This window comes from Podarcis liolepis (genome assembly GCF_965112155.1).
Source record: "Podarcis liolepis genome assembly, chromosome: Z".
Lineage (NCBI taxonomy): Eukaryota > Metazoa > Chordata > Lepidosauria > Squamata > Lacertidae > Podarcis > Podarcis liolepis.
In genome coordinates, this window is record NC_139570.1 from 42784594 (window position 1) to 42811769 (window position 27176).

At 46.1% G+C, this 27176-nt stretch overlaps 1 protein-coding gene across 5 annotated transcripts in view; it reads right to left on the reverse strand.

Annotated features, from left to right (window-relative positions):
• Positions 1-817: 817 nt before the first annotated feature.
• AKNA (AT-hook transcription factor) overlaps positions 818-27176 on the reverse strand; it is a 62758-nt gene continuing 36399 nt past the window's right edge. For 4 of the 5 annotated variants that reach the window (XM_083485707.1, XM_083485706.1, XM_083485705.1 and 1 more), the window contains exons 7-22: positions 26447-26506; positions 23839-23966; positions 23056-23275; positions 21418-21575; positions 19998-20177; positions 17440-17725; positions 16144-16250; positions 15085-15320; positions 13312-13465; positions 12222-12392; positions 11356-11495; positions 10502-10615; positions 9111-9251; positions 7623-7739; positions 6235-6403; positions 818-4226 (exon numbers count right to left, since the gene is read on the reverse strand). In XM_083485707.1, the coding sequence (XP_083341833.1) occupies positions 3947-4226; positions 6235-6403; positions 7623-7739; positions 9111-9251; positions 10502-10615; positions 11356-11495; positions 12222-12392; positions 13312-13465; positions 15085-15320; positions 16144-16250; positions 17440-17725; positions 19998-20177; positions 21418-21575; positions 23056-23275; positions 23839-23966; positions 26447-26506 (2661 nt within the window). In that variant the 3' untranslated portion in view covers positions 818-3946. The remainder of the gene's footprint in view (positions 4227-6234; positions 6404-7622; positions 7740-9110; positions 9252-10501; positions 10616-11355; positions 11496-12221; positions 12393-13311; positions 13466-15084; positions 15321-16143; positions 16251-17439; positions 17726-19997; positions 20178-21417; positions 21576-23055; positions 23276-23838; positions 23967-26446; positions 26507-27176) is intronic. The other variant, XM_083485708.1, reaches the window with a different exon arrangement.

The window sequence follows — 27176 nt, forward strand, 5'->3', positions numbered from 1 at the left end:
TCTCTGAATGCAAAAGCACTCTCCTCACTTGTGATCCCCAGCGACTGGTAGTCAGAGACATACTGCCTCTGACAGTGGAGTTAAGGCATAGCCATCATAGATTGCCAATCTTAGCCTTGCTCTCCTTCAATTACCATATTTTTTGCTCTATGACTCACTTTCCCCCTCCTAAAATGTAAGGGGAAATGTGTGTGCGTCTTATGGAGCGAATGCAGGCTGCGCAGCTATCCCAGAAGCCAGAACAGCAAGAGGGATTGCTGCTTTCACTGCGCAGCGATCCCTCTTGCTGTTCTGGCTTCTGAGATTCAGAATCCCCCCCCCCTTGTTTTCCTCCTCCAAAAACTAGGTGCATCTTGTGGTCTGGTGCGTCTTATAGAGTGAAAAATATGGCAGTTTGTAACCTTTTGAAGCCATCCAAATTGGTGGCCATCTCTACTTCTTTTGGGAGCGAATTCCAAAGTGTGATTGTGCTATGTGAAGAAATAGCTTTATGTTGTTGTTGTTCACTTGCTAATCACAGTTTGCAAGGGAGCAACTAACCACAGTGCCTGGTTTGGATGTAAAGAAAACCTGGTACAGTCTGTTTTGTTTGCATTGGGCAGCAGGAAGTACAAGCACTCTGACAGGACATCATTTGTGCTTGATAACAAAATAAGACTTTCTGGCTTATTGTAGGTTTAATGTGCAAACAGAGTCAGTGTGTGTGTTTGAAATCTTTCCCCTTTTTAAAAAATGAATGAAGACACCAGCAGACAAAAATCATTTATTGAGCAAGAAAAACAGAAACACCCATTTGCATTCATTACCAGAGACGTGCTTGTTTTTTATTTTATTTTAAAGGAATGTTGAAAAAGATACAACTATCATACCTTCACAGTGATTTTGTTTGTGGTAATGGCTCCAATGCAAAACACACACACCCTACACCAACACCCTATGTCTGAAAGTGCTTTGAGAACTATCTACAACATAATGCACATTTTAGCACATTTCTACAGATAGTATGAGTGTTGAGAAGGATCTGTCATTATGATTTTTTTTCTTAAAAATAAAATAAAGGTATATTTATAGATTCAAAAAGTTTATTTTAAAAAGGTGTCAGGGGGCAAATGGCACAGACATGCATCATCAGCTGCCCACTTCCCCTTCCTTTGTGTTGCAATGTTTCTAAGGCACTCATCTTATAACTGAGTCAGTTCCTGTTATTACTGCACTCACATCTCAACTCACATAATCTACAGGCAGCATGGAACATTAGCAGCAATGAGGATAGGGCTAAGAACAGCCAAGGTGGCCTCAACTTCCCAGCTGCGTTTAAGCGGTTGCTTAATTCAGTGATTGGCAGAAGGTAGAACAGGCTCTCCTAGGAAATCTCTGGGTTAGCCCCAACAGATCAGCTAGGGTTTCTAACTCCCAATGGTCTAATAACAAGAACCCAAAGGCTGCTGTCTTAAAGGTGAGGTCCTATCTGCACTATACATTGACTGCAGCATTATACCACTTTAAACAGTTGTGGCTTCCCCTGAAGAATCCTGGGACCCGTAGTTTGTTCAGGGTGCTGAGAGGTGCTTTTCCACACAGCTGCAGTTCCCAGAATTCCCTGCAAAGAGGGATTGACTCTTTGCAAAGAGGGGAATAGGGAATTTCCTAAGAACTCTCAGCGCCGTTAACAAACCACAGTTTCGAGGATTCTTCGGGGGAACACATGACTGCTTGAATGCAGTTTCATACCGCCTCAATATATCATGCAGGTGGGCCTTAGGTTGCTGAAAAAGAATGCCTAGGGGAAAACTATGTGTTGGTTTGTGGGAGGAAGCTTGTTTCTGCTACTGATCACAAATTCCTGGGTAGCGATCATGTGCCCAGAAGGAATCCTATTGCATGTAATACAGGAATATTCTACAAGACCCAGTGATCAGCCGAACATTGGTGCTGGCAAAGCCCTGATATGACAGCTTATGGGGGCTACCTACAAACTCCCTCCCAGCTCTGACACCTCTTTATCTCTCCTGCTCCTGATACTGCATATGACATTAGTTGTAAATATAAGTGCCTCTTGGGCAAACCAGCCTTGTGGGCAAAATGAGGAGGGTGGGCTGGCCTAATCAGGCCTGCAGGCTGAAGGTTGCTCACCACTGATATCTGTTCTGTCTTAAATATTGATCAACTTTGCCCTGACAATGACAGCAAAAAGTGTCTGATACTGTTATATATCTACTGCCCCCGATGCTTATTGATTGCATTTGGTCTTGGCAAACTGCCTACAATGTGTTGGACCTCGGAGTGGCTGCTTGCCCAAAGTTCTTAAAGCACACACAAACAACCTAATGGGCACAAGGAAATGGGGAGGGAGAGAAAAGTATTCTGGCAAAATATATTTTGAAGACATTCTTGAAGGCAAAAAAACCCCAAAAGAGTTGACATACAAAATGCTCATTGTTTCCATTCCATAGTACCAAACCAAACAGCAATTGAAACCACACGTGTAAAAAAACAAATACACACACCCAAACACATATACACATATCTCTGAAAACAATTCACCATGGCTACCCCTTCACAAAATAGAGCTCTTTCTCTCATGCTTCACGAAGAGTCCTGAGGTAAGTATTGCAATAGACTCACGGCCCTTAAGAGGACCACCCAAAAACTTTTATGTCCTACTCTCAGCTTATTGAGCCTTGTAAGTAGGACAGTACCCTGTAAGGGGTTGTATTCAGACTAGTTCCACCGGAATTAATGAACCTAAGTTGGTTGCATTAGTTTCAGTGAGTCTGCTCTTAAGAATGACAAACATTGGATACAGTGCTGTATGTTTACAGTGAATGAGATCAGTTCAGCAACAGCATGGAGGAGGTAGTAGACCTTCCTGCAAGACGATCAGGATAAAAACGTAAGAGCCCTGGTGGATCAAGCCAATGGCCCATGTAGCTTAGCATCCTGTTTTCCCAATGACCAATATATGTCCCAGTGGGAAGTCCAAAAGCAGAACCATTTGTATTTCCCAGCAGGTGGCATTCAAAGACACAGTTGTTCCACCAGTAGAGGCAGAGCATAGCCTTAAAGGCTCTGAACAGCCACTGGCCACTGCTTATGCCCAATATCATCTTCATCTTCCTAGAAGATGAAGGGTGCTAAAGTGGGATAACTCTGCAGCAGGTGCCAGAATTGTCTGCTGGACAACAAGCCATTTGCTGACCGCCCCCCATAGGGCCTTTCAATTCCCTGAAAATAAATCGAGGGGAGAAGAAGTACCATCTTCACATGGCCTCAGTGTGCCAGAAGATGTTCTGCTTCTGCCACTATGCCCCCAAAGGAGCTTTTAAGACTTCCATTTTTAAGGCAAAATACAGTTGAGGTAAGGTGAGAAAAAAGGAACAGGCAGGTAGAGGACACCCAGCACTGGAATATCTAAGGCTGACCTAAGGACCCACCACCAAGCCCCCTGCCAACATTACACTACCCTCAATGTCCATTGGAAAAATAAAGAAACCACTACTGTTACCCCTAGTCTGCGAAAATGCTACATCTTCCCCCAATCTGCTTGGAAATTTGCCCTTTTAAGACGCGCAAAATAAGGGCAGAGATGGCTTTCGTGACACGACGTTAAGTTGCTTGTTCAGGGGGTGGGAGTGAAGGGGAAGTGCAGCAGCAGTCCCTTTCCACAATCTTTGAAGGCTCCCAGTGTGTATTAAGACAGGCGCCACACACAGCCTAGAGACTTGAGCACCTCCACAATGCTTAAGAGGCTGTCGGGCACCCAAAAATGGGACACCACAGTGAGTTAGGGGCTCTATGGTGGTGCTCTTTGGCACATAAAAGACCAAGAATGTTATGTGAATATCTCCCCCATGTTATGTTTTGGGGGAACTGAGTCCCATTTCCCCCCTTTTTTGCAATTCCAGCTAAACCAGTAGAGGAGGTGTCCATCCAGTTGGCTCTCTTGCTAAAAGAGGCAGGATCTCCGCTGGTGCCTCCCTTTGTTCAAATCTGAAGTCAGAGACCGGCTGATCCGCTTGGTAGTGAGCTTCATGTCTCTCGCAGCTACTATGGCGCGGCTCAGAGACCTGTTCAGGTCCTGCAGACCAGCGCAGTCCAGAGTCATGGAGCAGCAGGAACCCTCTTGCATTTGGTGCTGAGAAGCCGAGGTTTTCAGCTCTGTGGCCTGGGGCCTGCTAGGGACAGCAGCAGGGGAGGAGACCTGAGGTGCAAGTGGAGAACAATAGCTGGCGAAGAGAAAGAGAAGGGGAGGGTCTGAATAAACCTTTACACTAGATGAAAGCATTTATGCATCTAGTTCAGTATTGCCTACACCAAGGGTAATTTATTATTATTATTATTATTATTATTATTATTATTATTATTATTATTTATACCCCACCCATCTGGCTGGATTTCCCCAGCCACTCTGGGCGGCTTCCAACAGAACACTAAAATACAATAACCTATTAAACATTAAAAGCTTCCCTAAACAGGGCTGCCTTCAGATGTCTTCTAAAAGTTTGGTAGTTACTTTTCTTTTTGACATCTGGTGGGAGGGCATTCCACAGGGCGGGTGCCACTACCGAGAAGGCCCTCTGCTTGGTTCCCTGTAACTTGGCTTCTTGCAGCGAGGGAACCACCAGAAGGCCCTCGGTGCTGGACCTCAGTGTCTGGACAGAACAATGGAGGTAGAGACGCTCCTTCAGGTATGCTTGACTGAGGCCGTTTAGGGCTTTAAAGGTCAGCACCAACACTTTGAATTGTGCTTGGAAACGTACTGGGAGCCAGTGTAGGTCTTTCAAGACAGGTGTTATATGGTCTTGGCGGCCATTCCCAATCATCAGTCTAGCTGCCGCATTCTGGATTAGTTTTGGTTTCTGGATCACCTTCAAAGGTAGCCCCACATAAAGCGCATTGCAGTAGTCTAAGCGAGAAATAACTAGAGCATGCACCACTCTGGCGAGACAGTCTGCGTGCAGGTAGGGTCTCAGCCTGCATACCAGATGGAGCTGATAAACAGCTGCTCTGGACACAGAATTGACCTGCGCTTCCTTGGACAGCTGTGTTTCCAAAATGACTCCCAGGCTGCGCACCTGGTCCTTCAGGGGCACAGTTACCCCATTCAGGACCAGGGAGTCCTCTACACCTGCCCGCCTCCTGTCCCCCCAAAACAGTACAGTGGTACCTTGGGTTAAGTACTTAATTTGTTCTGGATGTCTGTTCTTAACTGAAACTGTTCTTAACCTGAAGCACCACTTTAGCTAATGGGGTCTCCCGCTGCCGCCACGCTGCCAGAGCACGATTTTTGTTCTCATCCTGAAGCAAAGTTCTTAACCTGAGGTAATATTTCTGGGTTAGCAGAGTCTGTAACCTGAAGCGTATGTAACCCAAGGTACCACTGTACTTCTGTCTTGTCTGGATTCGACCTCAATCTGTTAGCTGCTATCCATCCTCCAACCGCCTCCAGACACTCACACAGGGTGGGGGACGGTTTTCAGTCAGAGGGCTGCATTCCCATCTGTGCAACCTTCTGGGGGCCACATGCCAGTGATGGGCAGGGCCAGAGGATAAAGTGGGCAGAACAATAAATATAAATGCTACTTTAGTGGGGTGGGCTGCTATTACACACATTCATGCCCCCCCCCTGTCCTCCATCCAGGTAAGCAAGAGGCATCATCAGAGTTAAAAAACCAACCAACCAACCAGGCAAAAACACTCAAGGAGGGTTATGCAATAGGGCTAAGTGAGGGGTGTAGCCTTGGGAGAGTCCAACAGACCAGAGAGTGAAGCTTAGAGGGGCACATGTAGACCCTGAATCTGAGGTTCCCAGCCCTGGGTCTGCACTAACTGGCCAGGAGCACCCCAGAATCTCAGGAAGAGCAAGGGCCTTTTTCATCCTTTTACCTGATCCTTCTTACTGGAGGTGCTAGGGACTGAACCTGGGGACTTCTGCCGCTAAGGTATGTGCTCTCTCACTGAACAATGGTACCTTCCCAAATGAGTTTTGGAGGCATCGGTGGCAGGGAACAAGCCAACATCAGAGTAGGAGAGCTTATAGAGGCAGACAACTGAAGCTGGACTACAACACCTCTCCTGACCACTGTCCATGTTATCTGGAGCTTGATGGAAAGTTTTAGTCCAGCAATATCTGGAGGGCCACAGGCTCACCATTGTTGGGGTCAACACAATAAGGGAAAAAGTCATATCTCTCAGAATTCTCACTGAACAAAGACCTGAATGAGTGGTTCTTACATTATAGGCGCTGGAGGGTAGGGAACCATGGGGACATAGCTGATGGAGGCAGCAGAGCTTGGGAGTGCCAGATACCAGAGTCCAGGCTGCTGTGATTGATGGTGGTTGCTGGGGTTCTGCTGTGGTCCAGAACTTTGCTCTGCTTTGTCCCCTGCACCATGGTCCACCCCTGGGGGCAAATGAGAAAACAAGATCTAAAATTCTCCTTAGACAGAACTGGGAGGAATTGATAACTTTATTATTATTATTCATAATTTTCATTTATATACATTACAACAATGTTTGCCAAGTTTTAACATTTTCAATTTTGACTCCTTTCCCCCTCTTTCTGTGGTTCCTTACATTTATTTTCATCCTTTCCTGTATACTCCAAATTGTTTTAACTTATTCTTTTATCCGTCTGTATATATATACAGATATATATACTGTATATCTCATATATATTTTATTTAAAAAACCTGCAGGTTTTTACAATAATTGGAGGAATTGATATCTTACTATAAAGGAAAGTGGGAGGCACTTCAGAGAGCAACTCCCACTCTCCTTTGAAAGGGGGTTGAAGCTGGGGTGAGCTGTGAGGAGGGGGACTAGGAGCGAGCTATAAAGGGGATACCAAGGGGGTGGGCGTGGTGTAAAGGAAGGGAGTTTGCTCAGATGTAAAGGGAGGGTTGGCCAAGTACAGGGGCAGAGGGGTTGGTGAGTAGAGTGAGCAGGGGCAGCAGCCCTCTGTGTGCATATGTGTGTATTCAATGACATGTTGCAGAATACACACACAAAAATCTCATCCCAGTCTCGAGAAGCCCCAAGTGTCCAACACGTATCTCATATTTTGTTTAGTGTCCATGGAAGTTCAGTGGCACAGATGCCCTGGAACACTCTTCCCCTTGAAGCATTTCCCAAAACATTTCCATTTCACTAAGTACTTTTTAGAGAATTAATTTGTCTCAACTTTGGCCATTTGTTCTCTGTTTTGCGACCATAACATTTATACAATGCCTGAATTGTTTGATTGTTACTTGATTTCTAAAAATGTGTCGGCAGTTTACAAATCAATGGCTACCAGGCATGATGGCTATGTTCTACCTCCACTGTCAGAGGTGACACATCTCACTGTCAGAGGTGACACATACCAGCTGCTGGGAATTGCAGGTGGGGAAAGTGCTGTTGTGTTCAGGTCCTGATTATGGTCAGCCACTATGAGAACAGGATGCTAGGCTAGATGAGCTGTTGCCTTGAGCTAGCAGCCTCATCTTATTGTTTTATAAACAAAAACATTCCTCTTGGGAACTGTTTCCAAATCCCTCACCATCCTTGCTGCCCTCGTCAGGACCTGCGCTCTAGTTTGCCAACACAGCATCAGTTTTCACACTAGAATTGCCCTTTCTCACCATGCACTACTTTGCTCCTGGGGTTCCTGGTATCATTGCACAGATGGCTTGGTGCTTCTGACTTCTTCGGAGTGCTTTGGTAGAAGGGTCCAAATGAATCCCTTGAGGAGTCACAGCCTAGAAATTAAAGACAAAGTAATTCATCTTGCCACAAGGACCCTCCACCCCGAATCCAAAAACAAGAAAACACAGAACCAGAGCCTTGGAGAGGATTTTTTTTTTAAAAAAACAACTACCAGTATGTGGAAGCAGCTAAGATGTTGAGCTATAAATTAATCATGACATTGGACATGAGTGCCTCTGGGCGTGCTGATGTTGAAGGCATGTCCACCACCAAAATTTGTGAGTGCCTAGCTCCCTCAGAGTGAATTTTGTGGGTGCTACAGCACCCAAGGCCCTGGTATCTGGTGCCTATGCCTCAAGCATAGAACTCATTAGATAAGTCTTGGACAAACCAGTCGTTCTCAGTTCCTGCTGAAACTGCTGACCCAGATTTATTTATTTTTAATCTCCTAAAAAAAGTTTTTTTAAAAAAGAAAAGACATGTAGACCGAGTCCTTAATTTAGGAATGCAGAAATTCACCAGGTACCAGTTAACATTTAACCAAGGATAATGATTCCTGTGGCACTATTCCACCTGTTGCTAAGCGCCAGAATTGTAAAAAGGGAAAAGTCAAGAGGAAATTTAAGGTGGAGAGCCAGCAGAGACACAACCTTCAACACCTGATTCGTTCCACATTTGCTTCAGTGATCCATTTGGTGGTGTAAGTTATGGGCTAATTTTTCTTATCAGTTGCTGTGTGGAACTCCTGATTCAGAACATACCCTGCTCACAGACTCTGACTTCCTTGTTCTTCCAACAGAGTGGACTGCTCACATAAGCAAGCCACTTTGCTGCCACTGCGAATCCTGCCCTGCTCTGTGGTCTGGATTGTGCAAAGAGAGATGGGGCACTTGTGGCCCTCCAGATTCTATTTGATTACAGCTCCTATTACTGCCTCACAGAGAAGCAAAATAATCAAGGGGATGGAGCAACTCCCCTATGGGGTAAGGTTTCAGAGTTTGGGCATCTTTAGTTTAAAGCAAAGGAGAGAAGGAGGCAACATGACAGATGATGTGAAGAAAGCAGATCCACAACTCATGAACATCCAATGAAGCTGAATTTTAGAGGACTCAGGACAGACTAAAGAAAGTACCTATTTACACAGCACAGAGTTAAAACTACTTGCTCCCACAAGATACAGCAATAGCAACCAACCTGGATGGCTTTGAAAGAGGGTTGCACACATTTGTGGACAATAAGGCTAGCAGTGGCTACTTACCATGATGGCTATGTTCTATGTCTACTGTTAGTAAACCTCTGAATACAAGTTGCTAGGAATAACAAATGGGGGGAGTGCTATTGCTTGTGGGCTTCGCAGTGGAGCATCTGGCTGGCTACTGTGAGAATGGAATGCTGGACTAACTCCAGCAGGGCTCTTATGATACCTTTGTAGCCTCTGGCATCTTGGTTTCTTGTGGGTACGTCTTCAAGCCGTGACTTGACCTCTTGGCAATAGGGGCACGGGGCAGAGCTTTTGGGAGTCTTTGGTTCTTGCAACTTGGGACTTGAAAAAGAATACTGGGTTCCTACAGAAATCGAAACAAAGAAACTTGATACATACACCACAGGCATCTGGTTTCCCTTGTGGGAAGAGAATGCTGGACTCGATGGGCCTTTGGTTTAATGCAGCAGGGGTCTTCTTATGTTATAGCATCTCTGCCTCCATCGTTCTGCCCAGAAACTGAGGTCCAGCGCCGAGGGCCTTCTGGCGGTTCCCTCGCTGCGAGAAGCCAAGTTACAGGGAACCAGGCAGAAGGCCTTCTCGGTAGTGGCACCCACCCCGTGGAACGCCCTCCCACCAGATGTCAAAGAGAAAAATAACTCCCAAACTTTTAGAAGACATCTGAAGGCAGTCCTGTTTAGGGAAGCTTTTAATGTTTAATAGAAAAGGTAAAGGGACCCCTGACCATTAGGTCCAGTCGTGACTGACTCTGGGGTTGCGGCACTCATCTCGCTTTATTGGCCGAGGGAGCCGGCGTACAGCTTCCGGGTCATGTGGCCAGCATGACTAAGCCGCTTCTGGCGAACCAGAGCAGCACACGGAAACACCGTTTACCTTCCCTCCATTTACTATTTATCTACTTGCACTTTGTCGTGCTTTCGAACTGCTAGGTTGGCAGGAGCAGGGACCGAACAATGGGAGCTCACCCCGTCGCGGGGATTCGAACCACCGACCTTCTGATCGGCAAGTCCTAGGCTCTGTGGTTTAACCCACAGCGCCACCCGTGTCCCTTTAATGTTTAATAGGTTATTGTATTTTGGTGTTCTGTTGGAAGCCACCCAGAGTGGCTGGGGAAACGCAGCCAGATGGGCAGGGTATAAATAATAAATTATTATTATAATAATTATTATTGTATAGCTTTTATTGTAACACATTGTTCTTTTTTCTGATTTTATGCTACACTTTATGTTTTTAAATTTTGTAGGTTGCCTGGAGAGATTTGGTGCCAAGCAACTGATAAACTGAAAGGATGATGATGATAATAATTTGCTTGGTTGCTTTCTCAGTGGGGACCACCATTCAGGAGAAATTATTGCCACAAATCAGAGCAAATTTCCCCTGAAAATTACATCCCCACCCCCAAATGTAAAAGGGGGAAAGGCAGTTCTGCTCCCCTCTTTTGCTTCCCATACCCTTCCCTAAAATTTAGGCCATATTTTTATTAGCATGGAAATTCAACCCAGCCTTCTTAGCCCAGTGCACTGCTACCTGTCTAGTCCTTCCTGGGGTAGTTGATTTGTTAAATAAGAGCAGGCTCAGGTGCCCATTGCTCACCAGTGTAGGGCCCCCAGAGGATGGGCTGCTCTGGGGATTCTTTCCTAGAAGCAGAGGTTTCCTGGCGTTTCCCTTTCCATGGATTTGGTGGTGAGTAGTCTGACTCTGAAGGGCCTGCAAACAACACAGGTGGGGACACCCTCAGTCCTCATATGCGCATAGAATAGCATTCACTTCATTATACAGGATCAAGTGCTGCTGGTTTGGAGCAGAAGCCACTTGTGCACAACACTGCTGGGCTAGTGCATGAGACGTCACTGACAATGAAAAGCTGGAAAGGGTTTAGGTTAGGCTTATTTAATTCATACATTGCTTCCCTTAAAAAAGTCTGAAGTGATTTGCAACCACTGTAAAGAAACACAAATAAAAATCACATAGACTTTTTTTTTAAAAAAACAAAACATACCCACCCAAATTTAACAGTACAATGATTGGTGATACGCAAATGCCCAGGAAAAAGAAAACGTATTTGCCTCAAATAAATGTCAAGGTTGGCACCAGAGCAGTTTGTACAATAGGTGTGGGAGGTGCTACTGTTTTCTCACTGCCCCCCTCATAGAATCCCAGAACTAGTCCAGCCCCCTGCAATGCAGGAATGACAACTAAAGCATCCCTGACAGATGGCCATCCAACCTCTGCTTAAAAACCTTCCGAGGTACTTCGTTCTTCAGGACATCCTTCAAAGGTGGCATGCAGAAAAGGACCTTAGGGTCCTGGCAGGCTTATATGAGGAACAGAAGCACAGACAGCACATCCTTCTGAAAGGCATGCCTATATTCACCCTCTGAATAAAATGCATCTCTTTGCATAACCAAACCAACCTAATGCACACCACAAACATTTTTGTTGCTTACTGAGATCCAGCCGGACCCCATCTTGCAGGTTTGACCTCTTTATCCAATCTTCTGGCTTGATCAACAGAGCTGGACTGTCACGGTCAGCTGTGCTCTTCCCGGATGTTTTGCTGCAAGATGAGGTGGGGATGTGGTTGGACCTGCAAGACAGTGAATTGTTTTAGCTACACTGCACCATTCCTTACATGAGCAGCAAGAAGCACAGGGCAGAGAACTTCTGCTTATCTACTGCAAATCTGAGTTAGAGAGTATGTGTGTCTGTGAGAGAAAATTTAAAAGGGAAGAAGTGGTGGGCACAAGTAAGGGGTCTATACCTCTGCAGTGCCCCTCTCTCTTCTGCGTATCAGGGCTCCAAGACCACCCCCTTTTTTGCAACAGAAGCTTACCAAGTGTTTGACTAAAAATGACCTTGTATGTGAAAAATTATAGGATATCATTAGTCTCAACAAACAATAAATCATATTTCAGGTTTCCAGCTGATGCCTGGTGTAAATAAAGGCAAGAAAGAAAGCTGGGCTTCTGGGGCATTGCATGGGCAGCACATGGCACCAGAGAGAAGCCACTTGTTGCTGTGCAGGGTGTCAATACCCAGCATCTTCAGGCAGGTGCCAGGGCCCCTAGGTCCAGGTAAGGTGTGTTGCTGGCGCCTGCCCCTCCAGCAGCCTGCCCCTCCAAGTAGCATAAGGCAGCTGAATCTAGCAGTCATTTTAACTCCCCACCATTCTCTGAAGAAATGCTTTGCCAGAGGCATTGTGGGAAAATCCTTACATGAACCTGCCCTGGCTGCCATCAGGAGACAGTGATGGAGAAAGGAGAGGCTGCCTGGACTACCGTCAAACCTGGAACAAGCTCTGCCCATTGCTTACCCTATTGAATTGGCACTTCTGGGGAGGCGGGTCCTGCCCTGCCTTGGCATCTGGAGTGTAGAGGTATGTGCGGAGGGTGGCCGCTTTGGATAAACATGAGGCTGCTGGAGGGTCTTCTCCAGGACTTGGCGAAGCTGGTGGACTTCATGCTGCAAAGCTCTGATAGCCTGGCTGTGAAAGGGACAAAAACAACCCCCAGCCCAGGATCAGTTAAAATCAGGACCTAGCATGGCAAGAGATATTAATTTTAGGCATGCTATACATGTCCAGCAACCCAAATTGTACACACAGTAGTGGAAGGGTCATAGCTTGGTGATAGCGCATCCACTTTGGAAAAATCCTAACAACTGCACTCTTAGTGAGGCTGCTTCTGTTTACAGTTTTTACAGAGTAAGTACAAAGCATAACCAGCTTGCAGATGGAATGTTTTTACTGCAGGAGTTAGCTCTTAAGAATGATGGAAAGCTCCCAGGCTGGTAGCTGAATGCAAGCTTGCCAGAGCATGGAGAAAATGTTCCCCTAAAAAGGGTTAAAATTGATGCCTTCTCCTCTGGAGGAAAGGGCCGTAGCTCAGTGGTGGAACATCTGCTTTGCACACAGAAGGCTCAGTCCCTGGTATCTCTGGGCAAGGCTGGAAGAGACTGACCCAAAAACCATGGAGGTTTGCTGCCAGTTAGTGCAGACCAGGGGAGGGGAAGCTTTTTCACCTTGAGGGCTGCACTCCCTTCCAGGCAACCTTCCAGGGGCCACATAATAGTGATGTGCAAGGACCCGAAGCAAAAAGTGGGCAGAGCAATGAATGCTGATTTTAGCTTTATTCAGATGGCTTTTTTCCTTTGAACATCCCCCCTCCATCCTCCATGAAGTGAGGAGCACTGTAGGAGTTCATGGACACCTTCCAGTTTGCCCAAAAGGCTTGAGGGGGGTACAAAGCACCATCACCCAGTGATGGGTGTGGTCTGGGGAGAGTTCTGAGGGCCAGACAAAGTGGTCTGAGGGACTGCCTCGGCCACCTTTGCCTGAGGTTCCTCATCTATGATCTATTGTGTTTCTTACCCAGTGCCCCCACCATTCCAAAGAGGAAACTTACGCTCGGTGCACACGGGAGTCAAGGAGACTGTAGTCATGAGTCTGGTCTGGGGGCAGCGAAATGGCAGAGGAGCTAGGAGAATGTCTTGCTTCATCAGGAGGCACATTGTAAGTTTCAAGTCCTGCCTGGGCCTCAGCCTCAGAGTCTGTGTGAGCTGGTGAGAAAAGAGCCAGAAACACATCATAGAATCATAGGGTTAGAAGGGACCCCCAAGGGCCACCAGTGGCAGCAGAAGATAAGCAGTAGCTGGGTGAACTGCAAAACAGGCAAAACTTTTGCCAACCTTTTCCTGCTTTGCCTACCAAAGGGAGAGGAGAGGAGCAGGACCATCCGTGGGTTGAGGATGTGGGGCCCACCCACTGTTGGTTTGCAACAGCTGGCCTGATTCTAGACTTCTGGGTGGGGAGCGGAGTTTAAAAGGGGGAAAACAGTTGCTTATCTGCTAATTAGTGGGTGGGAGTATTATTTGTTTATTATTTATGCATGGTTAATATTGTCTGTTATTAATTATATGGTGGGTGTGTTTTTGCTTTTTCATAAATATTATGCTAGATGATATAGTGATGTATTGTATGACCCTTCCCCTCTTTTTTCTTCCCTTGTGGTTGTGTGTGTGCATGTGCACACCTGCTGTAAGTCACCTGGGCACTTTGGGGGGATAAGCGACTAGTAAGTTTAATAACTTAATCAAACAACAACAACAGCTCCTCTGCAATCCAGGAATCACAGCAATGCATGAATCATGGATCTTTCCACTTTGGAAACTGTGTTATATAGAGCCAGATCATTAGTCCATCTAGCTAAGTATTGCCTATATTGATTGGCAGCAGGTCTCCAGGGCTTCATACATGGGTCTTTCTCCCAGCCCTACCTGGAGATGCTAAGGAATGAACCTAGGAACTTCTGCATGCAAGGCAGGTGCTGTGCCACTGAGTTATGGCACTTTCACCTGTAGAAGCACTTCCCCTGTGACTCCAAGAGCTGATTACCAGCCAACATGTGCATCACAGAGTCTCCAGTGCTCACCACTCTTGACAAACTCTCTTTCCCTACAACTGGATGCAGGGAGCGAGGAAAGTGCTTAGGATTTTAAAAAAAAGAAAAAGAAAGGTAAAGGACCCCTGACAGTTAAGTCCAGTCGTGAATGACTCTGAGGTTGTGGCATTCATCTTGTTTTACTGGCCAAGGGAGCCGACGTTTGTCCGCAGACAGTTTTTCCGGGTCATGTGACCAAGCCGCTTCTGGTGAACCAGAGCAGTGCACAGAAACACTGTTTACCTTCCTGCTGGAGCAGTACCTATTTATCTACTTGCACTTTTTGGTGTGCTTTTGAACTGTTAGGTTGGCAGGAGAAGGGACCGAGCAATGGGAGCTCATCCTGTTGTGGGGGTTCGAACCGCCGACCTTCCAATCGGCAAGCCCTAGGCTCTGTGGTTTAGATCACAGCGCCACCTGCGTCCCTATGCACTTAGGATGGCACAGAACAAATACCTGTTGCAGTGTGTTGAAACTGACCCAGCACTAGGCCATGCAAAAGGTCCATGATTCAGGGGTGTTGTTTGATCTCTGCAAGGTGTTTCGGGGATCCAGGTAAGGTGGTACAGGCTGGCCAGGCTGCATGTGTGAGCATGTGCTAGAGCTTTATGTGAGTGAATGTTCAGGGTAGTGCAGCTAGCAAGGTACTGAGGGGCAGGATGTTAGGAAAGACCTCAAATAAGAACAGGCACATGACCTGCCATTCCTGTTCAAAGCAATTAACTGCTTTTAGCTCACCACTATCCATGCCTGGCTCCATCTCACTGGCGATGCTGTTGGTCCACCTGGTAGGGGAGCTAAGCTGGAAATGTCTTCCTTTGGAGAGGCCTTGTCTCTGCATCCCATTGTCTGATTGTGTGTGCCTGGGTGACCTGTCTGTTTCCAATGATTCCAGTGTGACAGGCGCTTTCCTTAGAGATTCTGCTTCGAAGTCTACATCAACAGAGGTTGAATTTCCCAGCATGCTGTGGGACCTTGACAAGAAATGGGAGCACAAAGTTGTTTTATACCAAGTCAGATCTTTGGGTCCTTCTAGCCCAGCTTTCCCAGCCCTATCTAGAAATACTGTGGTTTGAACCTGGGACATTCTGCAGGCAAAATAGATGCTATTTTTAAAAGTGTACCCTTCTTTTTGAGGGACTTCCTCTACAAAGCAGCTTTTAAGAGATGTAGTTTTAGCTGTTTTAATGACTGTGAAGATAGGGGTCTTTTATAATGTTCTATAACTGTCCTTGGCTCCTAAGCAAGGATGGGATAAAAAGCTAATGAAATAATAGCAACAGTACTAATAAAAATTAGTGCAAAGGAGGAGAGCCAAATGTCCTTGGACCCTAACTTCCTTCAGCCCCAGTCAGCATGATAGTGATCAAGGATGATGGTAGGAGTCCAGTGATACCTGCAAGACCATAGAATCCTGACCCATGCTATTCATGTCTACTCAAGAGGAAGCCCCAATGGGTTCAGCTGGCCGTACTCCCAAGTGTGCAAGTCTAGAATTGCAATCTGATTCTGCTGTAAGTCAAACTAAAGCTGATACAAGAGGTCAAATCTCCTAACACATATTAAAAAACAAACTTCCAATAGCTTGCAATTAGTTTGGTCATTTTCATGCTCCAGGTCTTCCAACCACACTTTCCTTTATCTGAATATTGCTGGATGCTCACCCAGTTCCTGGTTTCACTCACTTTTTGTCTTCAGGTATCTTCTATATACTTCCTCCTGTTCACTGCCAACTCAGGGACACAATTATGGGAATTAACACAGCTCATAGGAAAAGAAGGGAGGGAGGCTTCATACCTAAACTTGGATGTATAGTGCTTTGGCATTTGTGCCAACGGGGACACCCTGCTGGCTTCTGATCCCACAAATCCACTGTCTGTCTCTGGGGAAACAAGGCGTAAATTCTGCAAGAGAGGGAAAAAGAAGATGTGGGGAACGTCAAGTCCAAATGCTGAATGCAGTCCTCCGAGCCTTTCTACTTGGCCCTCGGGACTCTTCTGAGGCCACCCCCACCTCTTGATGGGCCCATATTTGCATCCTTCTTGGGTGTTTTTCCTGGCTGGGACATTTTTTTTGGATTTTAATAGTGCCCCTGGCTTGCCTGAATGGAAAATCGAGAGAGTTATGTGAGTGAGTGTGTATAAAATAGTGTACTGTACAAGGGGAAAATTTACTTCCTTTGTTCCACCCACATTTGCCACCAACTCAGGCAATCACAGGCATGTGGCCCCTGGAAGGCTGCCCAGAAATGAATGTGGCCCACAGGCTGAAAAATATACCTTATCCTTGAGACGGTTAAATGATTGCCTGAACTTCCTCAAAAAGAACCATAATTTGAGGCAACAAAGGATATATATAAACATTTTTATTTGGTATTTCCTTCACAAAGTTGAGGACATCTCCACCCCAATAATTACCCTCACAGCAAATTTGTGAGGTAGGTTCGGCTTAGACTACATGGCATATGGACTGTATGTTTCACTCCATGGGTCACAAGAAGGACAGGCAAGATCCCTCTCATCTCTATTCAGAACAGGGGCACCTAAAATTGATTTAATTTTGACTCAAGTTGCACCATTCCCAAATTACTTTAGCCTCCAAGTTTCACTGCCCAGTCCCAAACCTCTTTCTCCAATCCTATCTCCAAGCAGAGGAGAGCTGCTTCTCAGGGCTTTCATTGGCCCCCGAGCAGAAATGTGGATCCAGTTGCTCTCCATGTTTCTGTACTCCAGCTGCCGTGAACCTCAGCCAGCATGGCCAATGGTCAGGGATGATGGGAGCTGTAATCCAACGATGTCTGAAGGACCACAGGTTCTTCCCCCTGCTCTGCTCTTAAGAAGTAGCACTCCCACCATACCTGGTCATTGGGCCAGGGACTCCTCATTTCTCTTGGCTTGCTGGCTGGTGATGATGGGAGTAAAGTCTCAATAAAACGTGGAGGACACCAGGTCCCAGATTCTTCCCACACTCTGGGTCCCACCCCCTGGCACATGGCTCCCAGAAAGCCCCCAAAGGAAGGTGGCCCTCGTGGTGAAAAATGTTTTCTCCCCCTGCTCCATTGTGACAGCCCCTGCCCCACTAACCAATGCTTACCTCAGACAATCCTGTGCTTGTCTTCTGGAGGGACTTCTTGGCTGTGTGTTCAGAAGCAGCACTGCCTGCCATACTGACCATGCTGCTCTGTGGCGACAGGTGCTTCTGCTGCCTCCTAGATGATGAGGCCTTTGGAACTGGAGTCGATGGACATTTTTGTTCAACTGAACCCTGAGGAACTGGCTCCTCCTCCTGCTGGATGGATGGTGAGCAGCTGGTCTGGTCAGGTACTTCCTGCTGGGACTTCCTCAAAAGCTGCTCAGAAGGTTCCATCTGTTGGGGCTGCCTATTAGAAATGGGGGAGCAGGAAGAGAGAGAAGGGAGGACTCAGCAGAGGCTTATGGGTTGTCTGACCTATTCCAGCCACATTCTAGTTTTGCAGATTTCTGAACAAAGCTATCGAGTCAAAGGTACAGCTTCACTTTAAAGAAACAAAACAAATAAAGGCTTCTGGGGAAAGTAACATATGAAGGCTTTGCTGTCAACAGCCTTTCACATTCTGGACTGCCCCTACTTCCAAGGTAATCTCTCAGCAGTTTCAAGAATATAGCTCAGGGAATAGGAACACAGAAGATGCCAGTGGCTGTTGGAAAGTCCAACATTCAAGATGGCAGCTGCTAAGTCAGGGATGAAGAACTTGCAACCCTTGGCATAGGGCATGTTCAGATGGTTTTCTTATTAAACATTCATCCTGGAGAAGAAGGTGGGTTAACCTCCCCAGTCACCATACATTTAGGAGTTAGCAACATCACTTTTTTCTTTTAATCCCCACCTGGGGATCTGGGAAGAGAAGGAGTAATCCAAACCTGCTGCAAGTGCTTTTCAAGCCAGGCTATGAGAGTCTGTTCCTGTCAGAACCCAGAGACTAAAAAGGCCCTTCATTCCCAGACTTCTAAAGTAGGATCTGTGCTTTCATGTGCCCAAATTACAAAGCTGTCTTTTTGCATGGGTTATAGAGGCAGGCACTATGTTTTACATAAGTAGGGAAGCTACAAGCTGCAGCCATGGGCATCCTGCGAACAGGAAAGGAAAAAGGAAAGGAAAAAGGGAAGGAAAAAGGGAAGGGAAGGGAAAAGGAGAGATTTCATACGCATTTCCCTCCCCCTTCCTTTTCACTCCATGTGATTCCAGGCTTCACATTCGCTTCCTTGCCATCAAATTCGTCCCCTTCCCCCACTCCCCTATTTCCTTCGGTTTCTCCTTTTTCTGCTCCCCCAGTCCCCGCCCCTGCATCTGCCCTGCCAACTCAGCCCTATTGAGTAGAAAGAACTGAAAATAAAAATAGCCTAAAATAAAAAGCTCCTTTGTCCAACTCTGGGAAAGAAAGAGGGAGAGAAAGCAAAGGCATCTTTGTTGGAAAAACAAGCCCCCCTGCTTCTAAGTTTAGTCACATCCCAGAATGTTTGCAGGCATCATGGTGGTCTGTGAAAGGTCTCCCACCAATATTTTCAAGGCAATGTGCAGAGTGGTTAGACCAGAGGCAGTTAAGGACATAAGGACCCTGCTGGATCAGGCCAATAGCCCATCTAGTCCAGGATCCTGCCCTCCCAGTGGCCAACCAGAAGCCTGTGGGAAGCCCACAAGCAAGACATGAGTGCAATTCTGCTCTCCTGCAATTCCCTGCAACTTGCATTCAGAGGCATACTGCCCCCAACGGTGGAGGCAAAACATGGCCATCATTGCTAGTAGCTGTTGATAGCTTTGTCTTCCATGACTTTGTCTAATCCTCTTGTAAAGCTGTTATGTATTGAAGTTCTCACTCTGGCCACCAGGGGGTATTGTGTATATAATTTTCACTCAGGTGCAGATAAGTTAATTTAGGTGGGAAACCCTGGGCTGTTGTTGTTACCATGTTGACAGCCGGCTGCCTATAAAAGCAGGACTGCTGAGCTGTTTGCTGTTCGGTTCAGTTCCAGCTTACTTATAAAGAACTACTTGGAGAAATCTCTGGGTCATCTGCTATGTCCATGCACTACAGTGGTACCTCGGGTTACAGACGCTTCAGGTTACAGACGCTTCAGGTTACAGACTCTGCTAACCCAGAAATATTACCTCGGGTTAAGAACTTTGCTTCAGGATGAGAACAGAAATTGTGCGGCGGCAGCGGGGGGGGGGGGCTTTAGCTAAAGTGGTATCTCAGGTTAAGAACAGTTTCAGGTTAAGAATGGACCTCCAGAACGAATTAAGTTCTTAACCCAAGGTACCACGGTACTTAATAAAACCCATCCAAGTTGACAGCCATCACTGCCTCCTGGGGGAATATATTGCTACATGCTGCGTAAAGGTCATTCTTTAATCTGTATGGAATGTTCCACCATTCAGCTTCAGTAGATGCCTATGATGAAGCTGACTGCTGGAAGGTTCAGGACAGATAAAGAGAGCTGATGTGGTGCCCTCCTGATGCTGTTGGACTCCCATCAGATCCAGGAAGCATGGCCAATGTTGAGGGATGAGCAACATTCCTCATGGTCCAGCAACATCTGGAGGCCCACAGGTCCCTGACCCATGAAATAATCAGGGCATGGCTGAAGTGTGGATTCTTCTCCTGGATGACTTACTGCAAGGTTGAAGGCCTGCAAGAAGTCTTGCTAGTTTTAGACACCACCCAGTGGGAGCCTTCCTTTGTCCCAAAATCCGTTATGGCTGTACCATCTGCTTCATCTGGGGGTGAGTAATGTCTGTCCAGGTGCAGCTGTTCCAAGCTCAGAGCCTCTGGCAAAGATTTGAAGCTGTTGTAGCTGTGGGACAAGAGACCATAGGTTAAGCTTGGGTCTGTCAGCCTTCTAAAACCAGATGAACTGACACTGAATATTAGTCGCTGCCAGTCCTACTAAGAGTAGGCCCATTTGAATTGATGGACATGATTAACTTAGGCACACTCACTTCAATGGGTCTACTCTGAGTAGAACTTCACTGGAAGCAACCCAATATATCAACCAAACATTCAAAGCAGAGATATAGGTTTCATCTGCACTATACATTTAAAGCAGCACCATACCACTTTAAACAGTCATGGCTCCTGCCAAAGAATCTTGGGAGCTGTAGTTTGTTAAGGGGGCAGAGAGGTCTAAGGAGACCTCTGTTCCCCCTCACAGTACTACAGTTCTCAGAGTAGTTTAACAATCAATTCCCCTTTCCAGAAACTCTGGGAACTGTAGTTCTGAGGGGACCGGGAGTCTTCAAAGGACTTTAAGCACAAACTACAATTCCCAGGATTCTTTGCAGAAGGGCACAGTTATTGGGAGGGGCATAATACTACTTTAAAAGTACAGTGGTACCTTGGGTTACATACGCTTCAGGTTACAGACTCCACTAACCCAGAAATATTACCTCGGGTTAAGAACTTTGCTTCAGGATGAGAACAGAAATCGTACAGCAGCGGCAGCGGGAGGCCCCATTAGCTAAAGTGGTGCTTCAGGTTAAGAACAGTTTCAGGTTAAGAATAGACCTCCAGAACGAATTGTTCTTAACCCGAGGTACCACTGTATAGCAAAAATAGGGTCCTAGAGAAGAAACCATCACAGCTCTGATCAGTTTGTTCAGAAATCCAAAGGGATACATGGTGTTATGTACTGAAGTTCCCACCCTGGCCACCGGGGGGGATTGTGTATATAGTTTTCACTCAAGTCCACATAAGTTAATTTAGGCTGGAAACCCTTGGCTGTTGTTGTTACAATGTTGACAGCCGGCTGCCTATAAAAGCAGGCCGGCTGAGCTGTTTGCTGTTCAGTTCAGTTCAGTTCCAGCTTACTTATAAAGAACTACTTGGAGAAATCTCTGTGTTGTCTGCTATGTCCACCCACTACTTAATAGATTTTACAGAGCTAAAACAACCATGCTAGAACAGCAGCATGATGCAGAGATCATTTTTATTTGAAGAGTGAAAAGGCTGTAAATCTTTAAAAGATTATTGAAGGATAATAATTCTCCGACATCAAAAAGACATTCACCCCATATACACAAAACTCATACACTTACTGGTCCAGGAGGTGATCAAAGTCCTTTTCCACCTGGGCTTGCATGTGCCGGAGTGGTTCCGGAAGGCTGCTTTCTCCCTCTTCTCCAGTCTCATCACTGATGGAGTTCACTTCCAAGCCCAGCTGGGCTTGGCTGCGGTCATTCGTGGGGAAGGGGGTCTGAGGAGCAGAGAGTCAAGGCATGAGCAAGGTCCAAATGAAAGCAAAGCCACCACCCCTCTCCAAAAGAATTTGGCAATTGGTATAAAATGTTGAACAATTTAAATCACTGTCAGTCTAGAACAGAGGTTGGTGACCTTTATGGAGGACTAGTGGGTACATTTTGAATTTTGAGAAAGTGCTGTAGGCGCCAGTCACAAGATGGTTGCCATGGAAGCATGGCCTACTGCATGGCCTGACGCAGGGACAACCTGTTATGTATTGAAGTTCTCACCCTGGCCATCAGGGGGTATTGTGTATATAGTTTTCACTCAGGTGCATCTAAGTTAATTTAGGCGGGAAGCCTTGGGCTGTTGTTGTTATATTGTTGACAGCTGGCTGCCTATAAAAGCAGGCCGGCTGAGCTGTTTGCTGTTCAGTTCAGTTCCAGCTTACTTATAAAGAACTACTTGGAGAAATCTCTGGGTCGTCTGCTATGTCCACCCACTACTTAATACAACCCTTCCCTTTTTAGTACCTGAGGTGAAACAGGGAGGTGCCCCCCCATACTGCCACCGCTCTTCCCCACCCCTACCAAAATCTCCCTTTCCTGGGTTGCATAGTGGTGCCCATAAAGAAGCAGCAGACATGGCAGCTTCTGGTGAGATCTTGAGAAATCTCATAGAGCACATGAAATCTTGCCGGAAAAGCCAACACTGCTTCTTCACTAGTGGTGGAGGCAGTATGATGGGTGGGGCACTTGTGGGGGTGCTGTCTCTTGGGCACAGAAGCCAACTCCTAGTGGCTAAGGTCCCTTAGACCCCATTCCACAATAAAAGATTTAAAAGGGCTGCCCCCCACAAGTTGATGAGCACTGCCATTCAAATGGTGTGTTTGCAACACGTCTTGTGATCAATATGTGAAGCAGGGCTTATCTGGGCCTTTCCAATATTTTATGCAAGTTGGAATCCCTGTATTTGGGCTTCCACATCTGAGGCAGCTTCCTCAGCCTGCCTCATGTGTCATCTGGCCCTGGCCTAGAGAGAGCGTCCCACAGGCGAGATAGCAGATACAAGCCATTTCATGTTTTGTAATATATGTAGCCTTGTAAAGGGCTCCAGAGTAATACCAATAAATCCACGGTATAAAAAAACTTTCAGATTGGTGCACAAAGAAACCTTTAAACACATTCCTGTATCTCAAATATTACTTTGGCTTTAATTGTGATGTTTAGCTTATTTCTTAGTTGTTGCCTTGTTAACAGTGTTTTATAGACTAATTGCTTCACTGATGATTTGTTAATTATTCCATATGATTTATGCTGTGTTTGTGATGTTCTATTATGTCCTATCGTGTTACTGCTCTATTGCTTGTAATCCACTTTGAGATACTTCTGAATGAAAAGCAGCATAGAAATATAATCAAATCAATCTATCTATCAAAATATCCTTTAGATATGCCATTCCTTGCTTGGGAAAACCTTGAAGTAATTGCATGTGACCTTAGGGTATGGAGTGCAGACCACCGGGACTGGGGCTTGAAGAGATGGAGTCGGCGACCTCATCTGCGACTCGGATGCCTGAGCTGGAAAACGGGCAGGAGATGAATCAGGTGCCTCAACGCTGCTCTGTGCAACTGGCTGGTCCCACATTGCCTGGTCAATCCTTTCCTTCAGCTCCTCCAAGCGCATCTCCAGTTGGAATATCTGTCCTTCCACTGCTCTGGAAAGTGTTAAAATGAGTTAGCAAAGATGAGAGAGGCTAGAACAGCAATATAGCTCAGGGAACAGGAGTACAGAAGTCAGGCTATTGCTCTATAATGCTTAGTACTGTACTATAAAATAAATAAGACAGTATTGTAGATATATATAAAGAATCTTACCTGCACTGATTATAGTTATTGTTTGAACGGGGGGGGGGGGGGGCTTTTATCCATTTCCACAGTCACACAATCAATCAGTCAGTAGCTGAACTGGGTTCCACATAGTCACAAAAACAAATTAAAAGCCTCAAAAATAAAAACGCAAAATAAATAGCAAAAACAAAAGCACCAAACTTAATCCATTCCAGAAGTCCGTTTGACTTCCAAAATGTCCAAAAACCAAGGCACAGCTTCTGATTGGTGCAGGCGCCTTGGAAACAATAGCTGACAGCTGCATCGGATGTTCAGCTCCCGAAAAATGTTCGAAAACCGGAACACTTACTTCTGGTTTTTCGGCGTTTGAGAACCAAAGCATTTGAGTACCAAGGCGTTTGAGAACCAAGGTACCACTTTATATACATACCGATCAGAATCAAAGTCTCCTAGCGCCCCTGCAGGTTCTTGATGGTTCTGCAACTGCCTGTATTCATCTCGAGCCTGTAGATATGTCTGCTCCAAGGCATCCTGGGCTTCCTTTAGTCTTGAGAACCCCTACAATGGAAAGCAAGGTTGAAAGAAGCAGGGGATTTTGAGTGACTTGTTGACTCCCAAGTACAACAGCTGTGTTGACTCTAACTGTATCCTTATGATGGGAAATGGCACTCTAGCAATGCAGCAATACGGATGAGTTTCTACTTTCATTGATAATGGAACCAACAAAAATCACCTTGTAGTAAATTATTTCAGGCATTCTCCCAGGATGAAGCTCTCAGACAGATGTTGCCCTCCTGAAAGACACCTTATGCCACTCAGAGTGCTACACTTCCCAAAGTTTCCTGCAAAGTGGGATTGTTAAACCACTCTTGTCCACCACTGTCCAATATAGAGAGCTGAAGGACACTGTTGGCATTTGATGGCATACACAATGTTAGACGATGAGCAATTAAGATTGGGTGGCCACAACTCCTAACCCAAAATAATACTACAACCAGACTTAACACGGACACTGGCACCAGAGCCTGCAATAAACCCAGATGCCAACTTTGCTGCCAAATACACCCGGACAACACCATTACTGGCCCCAACAACATCACACATACCATCTCGGGACTATTTAATTGCTCATCGTCTAACATTGTGTATGCCATCAAATGCCAACAGTGTCCTTCAGCTCTCTATATTGGACAAACAGGCCAAACCTTACGCCAAAGAATAAACGGACATAAATCAGACATCAAGAATCACAAAACAGAGAAACCAGTAGGAGAACACTTCAATCTCCCAGGACATTCTATACAAGATTTCAAAGTAGCTGTTTTACTACAAAGGAATTTCAGAAATAGACTGGAAAGAGAAGCTGCTGAATTGCAACTCATTACCAAACTTAAAACCATGGAGAGACCTGGTCTGAACAGAGACATTGGATTCTTATCTCATTATACATGACTAAGCCATTTTTCACCTTCTCACCCCTTGCCTTTTCCTGTAAGACCTATTACAGTCGTTAAGAGTCGTCAACAGGCTCATCTCAGCTATCTGCCAATCACCCATTCCCACCACCCTTCTGAGTAATACCCCTCCCCACCTTCTCACTATATAGAAGGATCTGGCAACTTCTGTTTCAGTGTATCTGAAGAAGTGTGCATGCACACGAAAGCTCATACCAAGAACTAACTTAGTTGGTCTTTAAGGTGCTACTGGAAGGATTTTTTTTTTATTTTGACTATGGCAGACCAACACGGCTACCTATCTGTAACATTTTAGACAGTAATTTATTGTTATTGTCTAGCACAGGGGATGTCAACCTGGTCCCTACTGCCCACTAGAGGGCATTTCAGGATTATAGGTGGGCAGTAGTGGGTTCTACAGCACAAGCTGAATCCTCCGTCTATCAAGCACTGGTGGGCAGTAAGGAAATTTTACCATCAAGAAAGATGCATTAGTGGGGAGTAGGTATAAAAAGGCTGACTACCCTCGTCTAGCAGGTATCTTTCTAACTGAGAGGTTTGCATCGCAAAACCATTCCTCTTATTCAATTTGAATGCCTCATTAAGCTGATCATATTGCAAGCAACTTGTTACCATTTCTGCAATTTCAAGGTGAAGAAGATGGGTGTAGGCATGAACTGAATGTCTTAAATAATCATATATATTTTTCTTTTTTTATGTAAGCGGCAGATAGAAAATCAGAAGTTTTTAAAATCTTTCTCTAATTTTTCTTTTTCTTTTGTTTGTCTTTTTTATTTTATTGATATCTCTCTCTCTCTCTTCTTTCTTCTTATTGTTCCTTTTCTTTCTTTTGTTGGTTCTCTTTGAAGTCCCATGTCAGGGACTTTTATTAAGGTCCATAGACTGTAAACTCATGGGGGTGGTAAATGGTTGTTGGAGGACCCTGGGAGAGAAACAGGGAAATGTCGGTCTCCCAGGGTGAGAGGCTGGGAAGAGAAAAAAAAGATCCCAGGTGAGAACTGGGAGGAGCTACTGTGCTCTATGGGTGGTAAGGGCTAAGAATGACCTACTAAGAAAGGACTCTGTATTCCACTTATTCCATTTGTTTTTGGGTAACCACTATTTTACGTATTCCATGGGACGCGGGTGGCACTGTGGGTAAAACCTCAGCGCCTAGGACTTGCTGGTCGCATGGTTGGTGGTTCGAATCCCCGCGGCGGGGTGCGCTCCTGTTGCTCGGTCCCAGCGCCTGCCAACCTAGCAGTTCGAAAGCACCTCCGGGTGCAAGTAGATAAATAGGGACCGCTTACTAGCGGGAAGGTAAACGGCGTTCCGTGTGCTGCGCTGGCTCGCCAGATGCAGCTTGTCACACTGGCCACGTGACCCGGAAGTGTCTGCGGACAGCGCTGGCTCCCGGCCTATAGAGTGAGATGAGCGCACAACCCTAGAGTCTGGCAAGACTGGCCCGTATGGGCAGGGGTACCTTTACCTTTACCTATTTTACGTATTATGAAAAACTTTAATACAAATCGCATTTAAAAAAGAAAAAGATGCAACATTAATTCGAGAAAATGATTGTGGTACCTTTAGCTGGTCTTGAAGTGGCAACTTCCTTGTTTGAATTAGCTCCTCCAAATTTTCCACCTAAATAAGAGCATTCAGAACATTTCATCATATCCTGCTTAAGAGCCAGTAATGCCACCTTGAGGGGGGGGGCTGCTACTGTTCTTTTGCTACACAATCTCCATTTGGGTGATTCCCCCACCTTCCTTAATCAACTTAATCTCCTCCAGAACCTGTGCCATACTTAGGCCTGTTCCCCAAAGCCTCTAGGTCATGGGTAGGCAAACTAAGGCCCGTGGGCCAGATCAGGCCCAATTGTCTTCTGGATCCAGCCCGCGGACAGTTTGGGTATCACCGTGTGGATCACCAGCGCACATGCTCTTTCCCTCTCCCTCACACGGTGTCGTCGTTGTCATCGTCTCCCTCCCTCCTCCTGGCTTCTTCCCGCCCTGCCTAGAGGAGGAAGGGGGGGTGGGCTTTGTCGGTGCCAGCAGCAGCAGCAGTGCTCAAGCGGCCACCATTTTAAGCAGCCCCTCTCCAGAGCCCTTTCGCGCACCGCTCATCATCCCTCTGCCGCTGCCAACCCCTGCTGCTTGTAAGCAGCCAGCGGGGCTCGTGGGGCTCTTGCATCACCCCCCCAAATATAGTCTGGCCCCCCCACAAGGTCTGAGGGACAGGGGACTGGCCCCCTGCTGAAAAAGTTTGCTGACCCCTGCTCTAGGTGAAAACATAAAGTCACCTGCATACTGTT